This window comes from Galeopterus variegatus, unplaced genomic scaffold, assembly GCF_000696425.1.
Source record: "Galeopterus variegatus unplaced genomic scaffold, G_variegatus-3.0.2 Scaffold385, whole genome shotgun sequence".
In the NCBI taxonomy this organism is placed as follows: domain Eukaryota; kingdom Metazoa; phylum Chordata; class Mammalia; order Dermoptera; family Cynocephalidae; genus Galeopterus; species Galeopterus variegatus.
Genome location: NW_007726496.1, coordinates 371,505 through 386,782, shown reverse-complemented (window position 1 = coordinate 386,782; position 15,278 = coordinate 371,505). Strand labels below are relative to the sequence as shown.

The following is a 15,278-nucleotide window of genomic DNA, read 5'->3' as shown; positions in this document are numbered from 1 at the left end:
AACTATTGTGAACTATAAAAAGGATTAAGTCTCACACTGACAATATCATTTATTACTCTAAAGTTCTTTCCTTACATTAGTTATTTCAGTAATGCATTTCCTAAGAGACATCAGATTATTTAGAGTAAAGAAAGAGTATATATATTTTACTGTGAAAACAATTACTGAAATTATTTAGACTTAACTGAAAATATACTTTTTGTAGTATTAGAATTTCATCTTAATTAATATAATATTAAGGCCTCTAGCTTTAAAACAGTAATAAAATACTTTCCTTGCAAACATTATAACCAATCCTAAAATATTTGCTAACATCTGAGATACCTTATTAAAGCTCAGTTATCAGCACTGGATAATATTTATCTTCAATAATTTTTCCATCTATTTCAATAAGTGTTTATTAAATACTCATTATGTGCAGGCACTGTGCCTGATGCTGCAAAAGATAAATAAAAAAAAAAAAAGTCCCTGTTTTCCAAAAAAGTGTTTCATGCAAATTGTTAGTGATTCAAAGGAGGAAGCTGGATAGCAAAAGGAGGTAAGAGGACCTTGGGAATCAGAAAACGTTTTCAAAAGAAGCAAAGCCAAGAAGAGTTTTGAAGGCTGGCTAGGACTCTGACAGCCATTTGTGGTGGGGTAAAAAGTGGTGTGTACCACTGCAGGCAAGGCATGGAGGCAGAAAATCACAGGGAGTGCTCAGGAAGAGCAAGTAAGACAGTTTGGATAGAGTTAAGGATACTGGCAGAGAAGTGGATGATAAGGCTGAAAAAGAATTAAAAACTAGCTAATTTAGCACTTTTTATAATCCTCATTTTCTCTTTGTTTAAGCTTCTTTGTATAAAAAGATGTCACTTCTTAAGAGTCTGTTCATCTGAATTCTCCTCTAGAAAATGCATATGAAGAATATCTTAGCAAAGTATTCATGGTATTAGTAGTCAGGGTTTGTAATCTTCTGTTACCTTGGTGCCCAGATGACTTGTCAGCCTTCGAGGAGCAGAGTGTGTGCTACTAGAACTCAAAACACTGGCCGTTTCATGGTCCATTCGTGTACATGAACCCTAAAAATTAAGCAAATTATAGATAGTATAATTTTTAGATAAATATAGATAACTTCATATTAAGGTACACCAATTGAACTCTTTAGGGTAAACAACTAAATATATCATTAAAAGTATGATCTTTACTGCTTGCTCAAACTGAATATTTTTACCCATAAACTTACTAAGAATATTTTACAGACAAACTAAAAAGGAGATTTCTTGCAAGAGAGTTAAACTGCAATGTGAAAATAACCAAACACTGAAGAAATTCTATAGTAATATATTTTCACAGATTGAAAGGAATAAAACCACAGTTAAATATAAGCTGGCTGGGCCGGCCTGGTGGCGCACTGCTACAGTGCGCCGCTTGGGAGCGCGGTGGCGCCTCCCGCCGAGGGTTCGGATCCCACATACAGACCGGTTCCCGCTCACTGGCTGAGCGAGGTGCAGGCGCAACACTGAGGGTTGCGATCCCGTTGCCGGTCCCGGTCCGGTACGGGCGCAACACTGAGGGTTGCGATCCGTTGCCAGACATGAAAAAAAAAAAAAACAAAAAAGGAAAAAAAAAAATATATATATAAGCTGGCTGATGGAAAGCAATGAAGAAATGTTAAAATTCTGAAATGCTCCAAATAGTCAGAAAATTAAATATGAATTCAGTATAGTCCAAGTTCTCCAAGACCTCACAGTTAAAAGAGGGCTGTTTGAAATTTCTATTGGAGAAAGACATGAAAAAAATAAATAATTACAGTGTGATATAAGCACCACAGCAGAAGAATGTATAAAATACTGAGGGAAAACAGGAAGAAGCAACTACCTGTGTAGGAACTACTAAAGACAGCATAAAATAAGTAACATTTAAGGTAGGCCTTGAATTTTGGGGGTAGGAGACTGATGGAACAGTCTGTGCAAAAGTATAAATATGGAGAGCATGGAGTGTTCCAGTTTAATGTAGATAGAACACAAGGTGTATGGTGGGAGATAAAGGTTGGGTTAAATCATTAAGTATTTCATGTGTCATTTTAAAGATGCTTCTCTCAAGCTATGGATGCTGTGGAGTCACTGAACTTTAGGCAGGAGAATGGCACAACCAGAATTGTCTTAAAAGTATGGATGGCAGGATGGAGAGATCACAGGTGGGAAATTAGGGAGAGGGTATTTTCAATAGTTGAGCCACTCTGAGGGCACAAACTAAGGCAGTGAGAATAGGGAAGTAGAGATGTCCTTGGAGGGTATTTAGTGGACAAAATCAACTGGCATGGTAACTGATTGGATGTGAGTAAAGAGAGGTTAGGAGTCAATGACAATTTAGAGGTGCTGAGCTCGAATAAATGAGTAAATAATGGTGCCACTGATGGATTCAGGAAGCCCAGAAAGATATGACTGTCACTTCTCACTGTGTGACAGAATTGCAAAGATTACTCAGAGCCCAAATATTAAGAGCAATGAGAAGCCCAAAGGGACTGCACCAAGAAAACTCCTGCAAGAAGGGAAAAACAAGGTGCAGCACTGAGTCGGTATTTGCTTCAGCTTTTATTGTAAAGACAAGGAAATATAAGAGAAAAAACAACTTACTCATTTATCAAAGGAATGAAAAGAAATTGGATATGGGGCAATCTCTGGAAAACATCTTGAGAAAAAAAGGAACGGGAGTGAAGCTAGATAAGAAATAACCTTAATTATCTAATCTAGCAGAAACTATTTGCTGTTTTCAGCACTTAGGTTCTGCATAAGTGTATTTAGGACTTCTGCCCTTTGTGCACTCCCTGTTCTTTGTCAAGACTATGTGCTCTCACAGATGATGGCTTTCAGTGTGGGTACTGAGCTCACCTTTGAACATACTGATATTCAGTAAGAATATTCAGTGGGCATCTGAAAACATAGGATGCAACCCTGCACGGGAGTGGAGAGTGCAGATAAATATCTGGGACCTATCAAAATATATGCCATAGCTAAAGCCATTCATTAATAATTAAGAATAATGATGACAAGAATAGCATTCAATCAGAAAGCAATATTCACAGGCACTCTCTTGTAGTTCTCAATCTTTCAAGATGAAAAGCTAGAATATAACTTCTTTGAGGACAGAAACTTTATTCTGTTCCCTGCTGTATTCTCCGAGGGGAGTATTAGGCCTAATAGGTATCCACAAAATAATTGTTGAATTATGAATAAGGACAGAGGACACCATTTCCGGTTCTAATTATCTTTCAGATATATATGCTCTGGCTTATTGGAGAAAGGGATGTGGTAAAGAGAAAAACACCATGGGAGAAATAGTTTTGAAGACTGTGACTTGGTATCTCCTACTCTGGAGGGTTCAAGGGGTAGAATGAGTCAATATCTCTGAATGTACCACATATTCCTTAATTTTGGAATCAAAAGACTTATCATTTCCTTTTGTGCATAAAGTTCACTTTTGGTGACATTATTAGAAACTTCCCTGTTAGCTAACAACCATAACTGTTTGCTAGCTAACCTCCACTTAGGTGGACAACAAAGAAAAATATTAACAATGCATTCCTCAGTGATTAGTCCAAATTCTAATAGGTAATTATTAAATGCTCACACAGAAATTTCTGAATTTGTTATAAAAAGTCCTTAAATAGGTAGTACTCATTTATGAGAGGCCTACTTGGACCTTCCATAGAAGTAACATGATATGCCAACGTTAGGTTTTCCTGACTAGTCCACAAGAGCATATTTTAGATCATTTACAAGTGTTTTTAAGAGAAAATTAAATTTGTCAAACTCATTCAACTGTCCACTTAAAATGGGTGCATTTTACTGCATGCTAATCTTTCCTCAGTAGTGTTGATTTTAAAAAATCCTAACATGAGAGATTTTAAAAATATCTCCCTTTATAAAAGCATTAAAAAAATCCACTTATTGGGCCGGCCTGGTGGCGCACTGCTACAGTGTGCCGCTTGGGAGCGTGGCAGCACTCCCGCCGAGGGTTCAGATCCCACATACAGACCGGTTCCCGCTCACTGGCTGAGCGAGGTGCGGGCACAGCACCGAGGTTTGCGATCCCGTTGCCGGTCCCGGTCCGGTACGGGCACGACACTGAGGGTTGCGATCCGTTGCCGGACACGAAAAAAAAAAAAAGACAAAAAAAAAAAGGGGAAAAAAAAAATCCACTTATTCACACCCATATAGGGAAATCCAGGGTTGGGTTAAGCATACTAGTAAAGGGTCCAGAGTGGCTCCTCTTTCTTGTCTCTATTCCCTTTGTGGGTCTGGATTCCTCATGCTGATTAGTCCCTCAGGAATACCTCTCAATTTGAATAGCTAGTTAGCACCCCTCAGGGAAGGAAGAAGAGGCAGCAAGGAAAGACTCATCTTGCATCTCTTTCCACTGTCACCAGCTACTGAGCGCTTCTAGAATGGTCATTTCTTCCAGCATGGTCGTTCAACCCACATGCAACCAAACAACAAACATTGCCTGAACTCCTGCTACTTTCTAGGTAGTATGCTAGTCACTAGGGAATAACTGAATAAGACATTCCCACCCTCTATACACATAGAATCTAGATGGGGAGCCCAACATGTAAATACACAGTACTTAAGTGCTTTGACAGAGGCTGTGTGAACACCCAGGAAAGTACATAACTCAGTCTTTGGAGTACAGGAAAGCCTTCCTGGAAAAAGTGGCATCTGATTTTAGACTTGAATTATGAGGAGGCATTTAACCAACAAAAAGAATGAGAGATTAGCCACAGGGTAGCCTAGACTCTCTTAATAAGGAGGACATATTTGAGAGATCAAGACTCAGGGTAAAGAGAATAGTCAGGAGCTTTTTTTTTTTTTTTGAGTGTAAAGGGTGTGTATGTCTGTAACATGAGGCAAAATTATCTAAAAGTCAATAAATTTTTATTCAACAAATTTCACATGTTGTGATTCCTTCCACTGTCCATCAAGGTCACCTTAGTTCCTCTAAAGCTTGAGTCAATACTTATCTTTAAGATAGACCTTTTTAAAAGAACTGGAGCTTAATCCAGAGGTGTCCTGTCATCCCTACATAACAATAATATAAAAGTAAGTTTCCAGAGATGGTCATACAGCAATCAAAAATGGGTTCTGAAGTCAGCCTACCTCACAGGGTTTTTTTTAGAAAATCTAGGTAAGGGGCCTTTCATGGTCTATTGTAGAAGGGGAATTACTCCTTATCCTGAAGCAAACATACTATCTTTGAGGATATTTAAATATTTTTATTGTTTGTAGGTGGCCTCTAAGATAGCTCCTAGTGATCCCTGCTGCCTGGTATTCACACTCTTATGTAATCCTCTCCCCTTGAGTCTGGGCTAGAATTAGTGACATGCTTCTCATGAACAGAACGCTATAGAGGTGGTAGGGAAGCACTTCTAAGATGTTACAAAGATTGTGGCTTCCATTTTGAGCACCCTCTCTTGCTCTGAGGGAAGCCAGCTACTACATTGTGAATTGTCCAGTGGAGAAGCCCATGTGGGAAGAACTGATGTCTCTGGCCAACAGCCAATGAGAACCTGAGGCCTGCCAATAACCATATGAGTGAGCTTAGAAGCAGATCCTCCCCTAGATAAGCCCTGAGATGAGTGCAACCCCAGCCAATACTTTGACAGCAGCCTCACGAGAGATCCCGTACCAGAGACACTCAGTTCAGCTGCACCAGAATTTCTCATCCATAGAAATAATAATAAATGCCGAATGAAGATAAGTTTCGGGGTAATCTGTTATGCAGCAATAGGTAATTAATGCATTATTTGAAACAAAAGAAAAACAGGGGGTTAAATTATGAAACAAAGGAAAACCTATTTCTACAATAAAACATGTTCCTGACATTCATTTCAGTGTAGACACCAAATCCTTAAGTTTCATTCTTAGTATCTTCCCATATAGCTCTTTGATTATGGGACACTCCCTACTCCCCTGATCTATCTAGCTAGAAACCTGGATGCATTTACTATCATGTGATACCAAGAGGACTTTTCCATACCCACACTCCCTGTGAGCTTAGAACTTAAGCCTTAAGAATCTTTCTTGGGCCTTTTATTAAGAAGGCTAGACCTGAGCTAACTTCTTCCAGAGGCACTAGAATCTCTACCCACAAGAAATGGTAACTTCCTAAGAACTATTTCCCACCCAACTCATGACTGAATTCTGAAGAAATATGAATATGATTAACTTTCTCACAACCTCAAGATCTGCTAAATCAGTCATGCTGTACATCCCTTAAATCAGCCTTGCTCACTAAAATGTAAGTACTTGCTGTATCATTCCCAACTCTCAGCTTTAAACTGTGTGAGACCCTATTTCCCACTGTTCTTCCTATCCAACCTTCCTTGTGGAATCCACATTCCATACTTCATTAATACCCATAAATCCTCAACTTTTCAGTTAATACTCCTTTTACTTCCTGGACTTCAACTTTCCCTAAGACATTGCTTCTTTAAAATAGCTGGAATATATAGTGCATGGATCTTTCCACATACTCCAGCTTGGAAGGGATGAATCACAGCTAGCTCCTGCTAATTTTCAGTAACTTTGCCCCACAGTTATTCCATCCTACCTGCTTGGCAATACTGCAACCACAGATGAATCCAGTGGTCTGTTTCTCTACCCCTTTAAATGAGCAAATATAGATGTGTAGAGGGAGGAAGCCCAGTAAAAATAAGGTACTGAATGAAATAAGGCCAGTGTGGCTGAAGTGGTGGGAGCAAGATGTAACATAAAGCTGACAAGATAGGTAAAAGCCAGATTATATAGGTCACAATAAAAAGTCATCCTTATTCTAAGAATCAAGGGAAGCCAATAAAGGATTTTATAAGGAGGGTGATTTACTCTTCATAAGTCAGAGTGGATATGGGCAGGAAACCAGGTAAGAGAGGGGACAGAATGAAATTCCACATGGTGAAAGAGATAAGTGCACCAGGATAGAAGCTTTGGTGCAGCATGCTACTTTTTTTTTTTTTTATTGTAACATAGTTGATTGTACATATTTGCACAGGGGTACAGAGTTGAATATCCTTACCTGTGTGCGATATACGATGCTCAAATCAGAATACTTAGTATATTCAACATTATACAATGTAATCGTTTTTTGTGGCCCTTTACCAACTCCTCCCTTACTCCCTCTCACCCTCCCCCGCTTCCCCACCTCTGGTAACCTCAGTTCTGTTCTGTGGAGCATGCTAGTGTGATCCTGAAAAAGTCAAAGAGACTGATTTTCATTCTCAATTAGTGTCAATGGTTCTTGTCTCTGGAGCAAATAATAAGACTAAACAAACTAATAAACCCAGGAGGTTGTCATGTATAGAGACACTACTAAGATAGGTTAAAGGAATCTTGCTGGCATAACAAATCACAGTCTCATACATATAGATCACTCATCTACATTAGGATTTGGGAGTGACTGTAGTGTTGTTTTTAAAACAGTGATTGAAAGTAACCAAATAAACAGTATTAGCAGTTTTAGTGCCATACAAACACTGATTTGGTGGGCAACTCTGTGACTGATAGTGCCAAACAAACATGCTTATTATGTTTACTACTGAATCCATAGCACTATCATCATTTCATTCACCGTTTGAAGGATGAATTAATATTGGACCCCCATTTACTATTTTCAATAGATCTCCTCTGTCATCCTTAGACTTAAATGAATAACATGATATATCATGATAGGACTCTGGAGAGAGATAACCTACACTATCAAGCAATAAAAATTAAGGCCATACTTCTAATTTCCCAAAATGAAAATAGTTTTATAGTTGTTATAAATTATAAAAATAACACATGCTTATTATAAAAAAAATTAAAGCAATACATAAAGTATAAACAAGAGAGTAAAAGCCACAAAATTCTCAACACTTAGAGATAACTACTGGTATCATTTAAAGAACATTCTCCCAGACATTTCTCTATGCATATACATATATAGATGTGTATAATGAGAGATCATACATACATGCTTTTTTCAAAACTAAAAAAGTTATAATTATTTTTCTAAGTTAATAATATTTATTAATATTCAACAAGTATTTGTTAAACACTTGCTCTGCCAGGTACCATACTAGTTGGGTATAATGGTGAGCAAGAGCAATATAGTTTAAACCAACAATAAATTGTGCTAAGTGCCATGAGAGCACAAGTATAGAGTATCTGAGAGCACGCTGTTCCAGGAAGGCAGGGACAAGAAAAAAAGTTCAGGAAGAAGTGATATTTATTTATTTATTTTTAAAGAAGCAATATTTAAACTGAGGGGAAGGATGAGGAAAACAAATACAAGTGAACTGAAGCAGAAGAGATTTCTACACAAAGAGAACATCATGTGGAAGGCCTGGATATACTCAAGGAACTGACGAAGCTGAAGTTGAGGAGTAGTGAGAAATGGGGCAAATAGTGAGAGAGACTGCCAGAAGAGCAAGCAATATAAAGAATCTGGATTGTATTCTATGGGTAGTGGGTAGCCACTGAAAGGTTTAAACAAGGAAGTGGTATCAGAGTCATCTGATTACAAGGTGAAGGATATATAACAAAAGCACGGCTGAAGGCTGAAACAAAAGTTAGATATCTACATAAACAGAGACATAACTTATCATTTTAAACATTTGCATGGATGTACCATGTAGGTTCCATGAGGCCAGGGACTGTCTGTCCTCTTCAATTCTCAATCTCCAGAGTCCAACACAGTATCTGGCACATAATAAATATTTGTTAATTTTTAAGTAATTATTAATAGTAGTTAACAATGATAATAGCTGTTACCTCTTATTGTGCACTTACTATATGCCAGGGACTGTGTTAAGTGCATACTTCATTTAATTCTCACAACTATTCTATGAGGTAGGTGTTATTATCATCTAGTTTTACTACTGAGGAAACACTAAAGCTCAGAGAGTTAGTTACAAGGTCTAAGCTAGTTAGTGGGGGGAGTGGGAATTCCCATGTTTGCTGACTCCAGAGCCACTTAAATAACCACTTATCCACAGCTGACTGATAATTTAACAGATTGCTTATTGATAATGTGCTTTTTGGTTATTTCTAATTTTTTTGCTATTAAAAATAATATTATGATGAATCTCTTCAAACATGTCTGACCATTCTGCATTGATTACCTCATAAGCATAAAATTTATTTATTTTTAAAGAAGTGATATTCAGATGTTGCAATGATGGAACCAGACAGCAGGTACATTACAAACTTAGATACATTTTACAAAACTGCTCTCCAGAAAGACTTTTCCATTTCATACAACTAAAAGCAAAACATGAGAATACGTGGTTACTTACCATTACCAGTACTGAGTGTTGATGATCTCTGTTAACTCAATTCCTCCACCAAAATCTCATTTTGGTTGTAATTTATATTTATATACAATTATTAATAAATTTGATCATCTTTCCTTATGTTTACAAGTCATTTTAATTCTTCCTTTTATTTCCTGTTCATGTCCTTTGCCCATTTCAAAATAGTCTTTAAATAACTGATACGTTTTGAATTTTAACTTTTTGCTTGCCATCAATATTTGTATATAATGTGATCTTGCCTTCTGTTTGTCTTGTAATCTTGTTATGATTTTCTGGCATACTAAAGTTTTACATTTTTGTGTGAAACTTAATGATGCTTTCTTTATGATTTTCCCATCCAACTCATGATTATAAAAATTCTACCCATATTTTCTTCTACTTTTCAAATATTTTAAATAGTTTTCATTTTTTACATTAAATCTAATATACTCAGAATTTATTTTGATGTATTATGTGTGATATGGATTCAATTATCATAGCCAGTTTATTGAATAGGTAGTTTTCAAATTATGTAATTATTGGAACATGACTTAAAGCACTAAGAGTAGGTCTAATCCTAAGCAAATAACTTTTTTTCTGTCAAATTAGACTGAACATTTCTTCCTTCTACATTTGTGCTGGAACATGTAAACTTTCCAAATAATTCCCTAAATAACAGAGAAATAACTCAAATGTGCTATTTAAATATAATTGTTTTTGTTCTAATTTACCATTTAAGAGTTTTCCAGTGTAATGCTACCTAGTGATACTGACAAAGTATCTCTGTTTTAACTCAGTAAAATAAATTTAAATACTTAAGTATGAGACATTTTAAGCTTTAAATTTTAATAACCCAGTAGAAGTATACTCTTTTTTATAAACAGTACTATCAAAATCAACCTATTATCAATAGTAGGAAAATTATCTTAAGGCCAACTTAGTGAAATTCTACTTTTAAAAAATCATTTACAACATAAAAATATTCACTGAAGAAAATTTGGAGAATACTGAACACCCCAAAGAAAAATTTTGTCATACCAGGCTGCATTTCAAAAAAATCTAATAGAAAACTGATGACAGCATAAAAAGATAATGGTTCTACATTTTAAAAAAATCAAATTGACTTCCAAAATAATGTGGCAGTATTTAAACATGATTAGGCTATGTCTCTTTACTTTTTATAAGCATCATCTCAGAATCATCTTTTTCAAATAAGATTTGGATTTCCAGATTTATGTAATCTTGAAGTACAACAAAATAAAAACTATAACAAAGTCCTTATGATAATTTTAAAAACCATAAAAATGTCTGCACAGAATGCCTTAGAGAAAGAACAGACCAGACCTATTCATTGCAAGCAAATAATAACTAGGTCAAATCACAAATATAACCAAAATGCAGCTTAAATTTTTTTTTTTAAAAAAAACCTCATGCTAATCATTTTAGTCTAATATAGAAACAATCTAGAGCTCTAAAAAGATATTTAGAAATTTTAAAGACAGCATTATTTTTAGATGTGATAAAGAAAAATGACAGCATTTGGTACTGAATGCTTCTAAATATCTGTTCAGGACTAAAGGAAATAGATAAGATTTACAGACCATTCTGAGAACCAACACAATCCATATTCTTTTCTGAATATTTATATATAGTTCAATAAAAAAAATATGATAAAATAAGTTATTTACCTGACCACTACCAGAAGTTGCCATGTTGATTTCTGCCACTCCTTGACCTTCATTCTGCCGCTCCGCTTCATGTGAGCCGGCTTCATGCTTGCTCTGAGATGACCTCTGCTAATATGGAGTTAATATTATTACACACAAAAATGATGTATGCTTTCTTAGCCCACAGCTTTTTGTCTGTTTTGTTTTAAAGCTTTGAATGCATCAGTTACACAGGCTGACAAAAACACAGAAGTGCACATTACACTCCATAACCTTCAGCACAGTTAGCAATTGACTATATTTAAGAGGAAAGTGAAGTGCATCCCTTAAGCATTAGGGCTGCACAAGACAAAGGATTTTCTGAGACGCACAGAAAAACCATCCTCCACCAGCTGTGCTCACATCACTATCAGGAATATAACCCAACTAGAACAAATAACTGCCTTTTCTGCAAGGTCACATGATTCTGGCATTTAATGGAGCTGCAAATACAACAGTTAAACTATCATCTAAGCTTACAAATAGCTGTGTAGGTGTATTTATACAAAGAATATATATACATCTTCTGCTAATACAAGTCATGCAAAACCAAATGATAAGCTCTTAGATTTTGATATGAATAAAACCTAAAACCTTTTCTAATGCAACCACCATCTGTTTTACAAAATAAAAATGACAGATTAATCCATTAAAAGCAGTCATTTCAAGATAGATTATATACAGTTCAAAGCAGTCCTTTGTAAAAATACCACAGTAGAATCAGAGAAATAAAATAACTTCTCACTATCTTTTATAGGAACAGCTATATGCTTGCTCTAGGAAAATGATATACTAAAATAAAAATTATATTCTAAAATGGCTCCCACTGGAATTTCTTTAAATATCAAGCTTTCCTAAACCGTTTTAAAATGTGACTTAAAAAATTAATTTACATGTGACATTTCCATCAATAAACTAATATTAGTTATATGTAGGCAAAAGTGAGGTAGCACCCAATAATTCAGAAATAGAAGAAAAAATAGTACCACCTGACAATTACACTATAAAATTCAACAAAATCAACAAGAGTAGAAATCTACAGTCAAAATTCAACAAAATCAACAAGAGTAGAAATCTACAGTCAACCTAGAGACAAAATGAATCAAAGACCACTAAAGACGACGAAGATTTGAAACATAAGATGTCAATATATTTAAAGAAAAAAAAAACTACTGCACATCTGCTACGTTAGCTACTTATACTAAGTGCTGGGGAATACAGTGTTAGCAAAACCAAACAATGTTCTATGCAGTCTCGGAGCTTACAGTCTAGTCAGGGACACTATCAAATAATGAAAGAAATAACAATAAAGTTAAAACTTTGACAAGTGCTATGAAAGAAGGATACAAGGTACGATGAGAATTTATAAGAGAGATGTGATATGGTCTGGGGTTTAGAGAAGAGCTCTCCTAGAAAGTCCTGTTTCAATGCAGACTTGAAGAATAAATAGGAGTTAACTAGGAAAACCAGGAGGCTAATTAGAGAATGAGCGGTCTAGGTAAACAGAAGCTCACATGCAAAGGACCTGGGGTGGCAGGGAGTGTGGCTTGTTCTAGTATGTCAACAAATCATGGTATGGCTGAAACACCAAAAATAAGGGGGTAAGTAGAACAAAAAGAAGATGGTAAAAAAAATCTTACTTGATTTTATTGAATTTTAGTGTGATTTTTAGATGGCACTCTTGCCATTTCTAAGTTATAGTGAGGCCACATTACTATTCCCCCACATAATACTAATTATTAATGGGAAAAGATGTATGTAAATTAATTTTTTAAGTCAAATTTTAAATGCTTTAAGCATGCAGAAAACATAGAGACCAGTTAAGAGGCTAATGTATTAACATAAATGTGAGATGATAGTACTTTGCACAAGTGAAGCAGTGATTGAGAAAAAGAAGTGAAGACACATAGGTAAATGTGACAGGGTTTGGCGATAGACTGGATATGATGAGTGGAGGAAGAAGTCTGGTGTCAAGTATTACTCCCATGTTCCTTGGCTCACACAACTCAGTAATGATGATGCTATTCACAGAGATAGGTAATACTGAAAGAGGATGAGAATTTTTTTAGAGGGAGGTAGGGTGGTAAGGAGGGCTTAGAAGGAGTAGATCATTAACTATGTTTTGGGTATGTTGGATTTAAAGTGCTTTTGACACATCTAAGTGGGGATGTAGAGTGGGCACACAGATTTAGGAGTCTGGAGCTCAGGGTTATAACAATAAATTTGACAGCCAATAGCATATAAATAGTAACTGAAGCCCTAAGCATAAATGAGATGGTCTTACAGAGAGAGAATACAGAAAAAAGAGAAATAAGCTTTATGGATTATCTACAATTAATGCCCAGATAAGGGAAGATGAGCCTATAAAGGCCACAGATGTGGAAAGAAACCAAGAATGATGACGGTGATGGTGATGAGTATAAAAAAGTTTAAAAAAAAATTAATGTTTACTATGTACTAATCACTGGGCACCTACTGATCTATTTAATCCTCATACTAACCCTACGAAGTAAGTACTATTATTGTCCCCATTTTACATATAAAGAAACTGAGGCACAGAGAACATAAAAGCAGCCAGCTTTCACAGAGCTAGAGTGGGAATTACAACCCAGGAAATCTGACTCCAGAGCACAAACTACTATTTAACACTATCTTAATTTTCTTTCCTCCTTCCTCTTTCCTTAATTACTTCCCTTTATTCTTTCATTGACCCTAGGCTACAGGCCTGCCTGTACTTTGACCACTGTCCAATATTACTACTACTGTTGAAGACAAAAGAGGCTATTGCTGATTCCTGTGAAAGAATTACCCTATGGGCCGGCCCAGTGGCGCACTCAGTAGAGTGCGGTGCTTGGGAGCACGCTCCCGCCGAGGGTTCGGATCCCATATAGAGACCAGTCCGCTCTCTGGTTGAGTGCGGTGCGGGCGCGACACCGAGGGTTGCGATCCCGTTGCCGGTCACGAAAAAAGACAAAAAGGAAAAAAAAAAAATTACCCTAACTATTTTGCTCATTTCCATAGCTACTGAACAACTTCCTCCAGGTTTTCTACCCGAGGCAACAGAACTGAAAAAAATTTTTTTTGTTTAGGTATTTACATGCAACAAAATCTACCCACTTAAAGTATACAATGATTTTTAGTATATTTACCAAGCATCACCATAATCCACTTTTAAAAATTTCCATTATTCTAATAAGATCCCTCTTGCCCGTTTACAGTTAATCCTCATTCCTACTAACAGCCCCAGGCAACTACTAATCTGCTTTTTGTTTTCATAAATTTGCTTTTTCTGAACACTTCATATAAATGGACTTATTATCTGGTTTGTTTTACTTAGCATGTTTTTGAGGTTCATCCACGTTATAGTATTATCATAATTTGCTACTTTTTATTGCTCAATAGTATTCCATTGTAAGGATATACCACATCTTGTTTCTTCATTCACCAGTTACTACACATTTGCACCATTTCTACTTTTGGGCTATTCTGAATACACTGTGATGAACATAAAAGTTAAAGTCTTTGTGTGGACATATGTTTTCATTTCCCTTGAATAGATATATACAGGAATGGAATTGCTGGGTCACATGGTAACTATATGTTTAATATTCTGAGGAAGTGCCAAACTGTTTTTCTTTTCTTTTTTTTTTTTTTTGAAGATGACCAGTAAGGGGATCTCAACCCTTGACTTGGTGTTGTCAGCACCATGCTCACCCAGTGAGCTAACCGGCCCTCCCTATATGGGATCCGAACCCGTGGCCTTGGTGTTATCAGCACCGCACTCTCCCAAGTGAGCCACGGGCCGGCCCGCCAAACTGTTTTTCAAGTGGCTGCACCGTTTTACATTCCCGCCAGCAACATGTGAGGGCTCCTGCTTCTACATCCTCATCAGTGCTTATTACTGTCTTTACGATTATAGTCATCATAATGTGTATGAAACAGGATCTCACTGTAGTTCTGATTTGTGTTTTCCTAATGACTAATGATTTTGAATATATTTTCATGTGCTTATTGGCCATTCCTATATCTTCTCTGGTGAAAAGCCTATTCAAATCCTTTGCCCATGTTTTAATTGGGGTGTTTGTCTCCTTATTAATGAGTTGTAAGAGTACTGTGCATAGGACATTAATAAGAATTTCTCACCACCTATTTTCTGGATATTTGTAAGCCATGCCACATTGGCCTCACAGCTCCTATCCCCCGACCCCAATGTATTTACTTGTCAATAAATGAACTATGTCTGGAAGGATACACAAGAAAGGAGT

The 15,278-nt window shown here is 36.3% G+C and overlaps 1 protein-coding gene across 4 annotated transcripts in view; it reads right to left on the bottom strand.

Moving 5' to 3' along the window:
* APC (adenomatous polyposis coli) overlaps nucleotides 1–15,278 on the bottom strand; it is a 127,008-nt gene that overhangs the window by 27,249 nt on the left and 84,481 nt on the right. For 2 of the 4 annotated variants that reach the window (XM_008568178.1, XM_008568179.1), the window contains exons 8-9: nucleotides 10,996–11,100; nucleotides 960–1,058 (exon numbers count right to left, since the gene is read on the bottom strand). In XM_008568178.1, coding sequence (XP_008566400.1) covers nucleotides 960–1,058; nucleotides 10,996–11,100 — 204 coding nt within the window. Of the gene's footprint in view, nucleotides 1–959; nucleotides 1,059–10,995; nucleotides 11,104–15,278 lie in introns of all 4 variants that reach the window. The other 2 variants (XM_008568176.1, XM_008568177.1) reach the window with 1 other exon arrangement.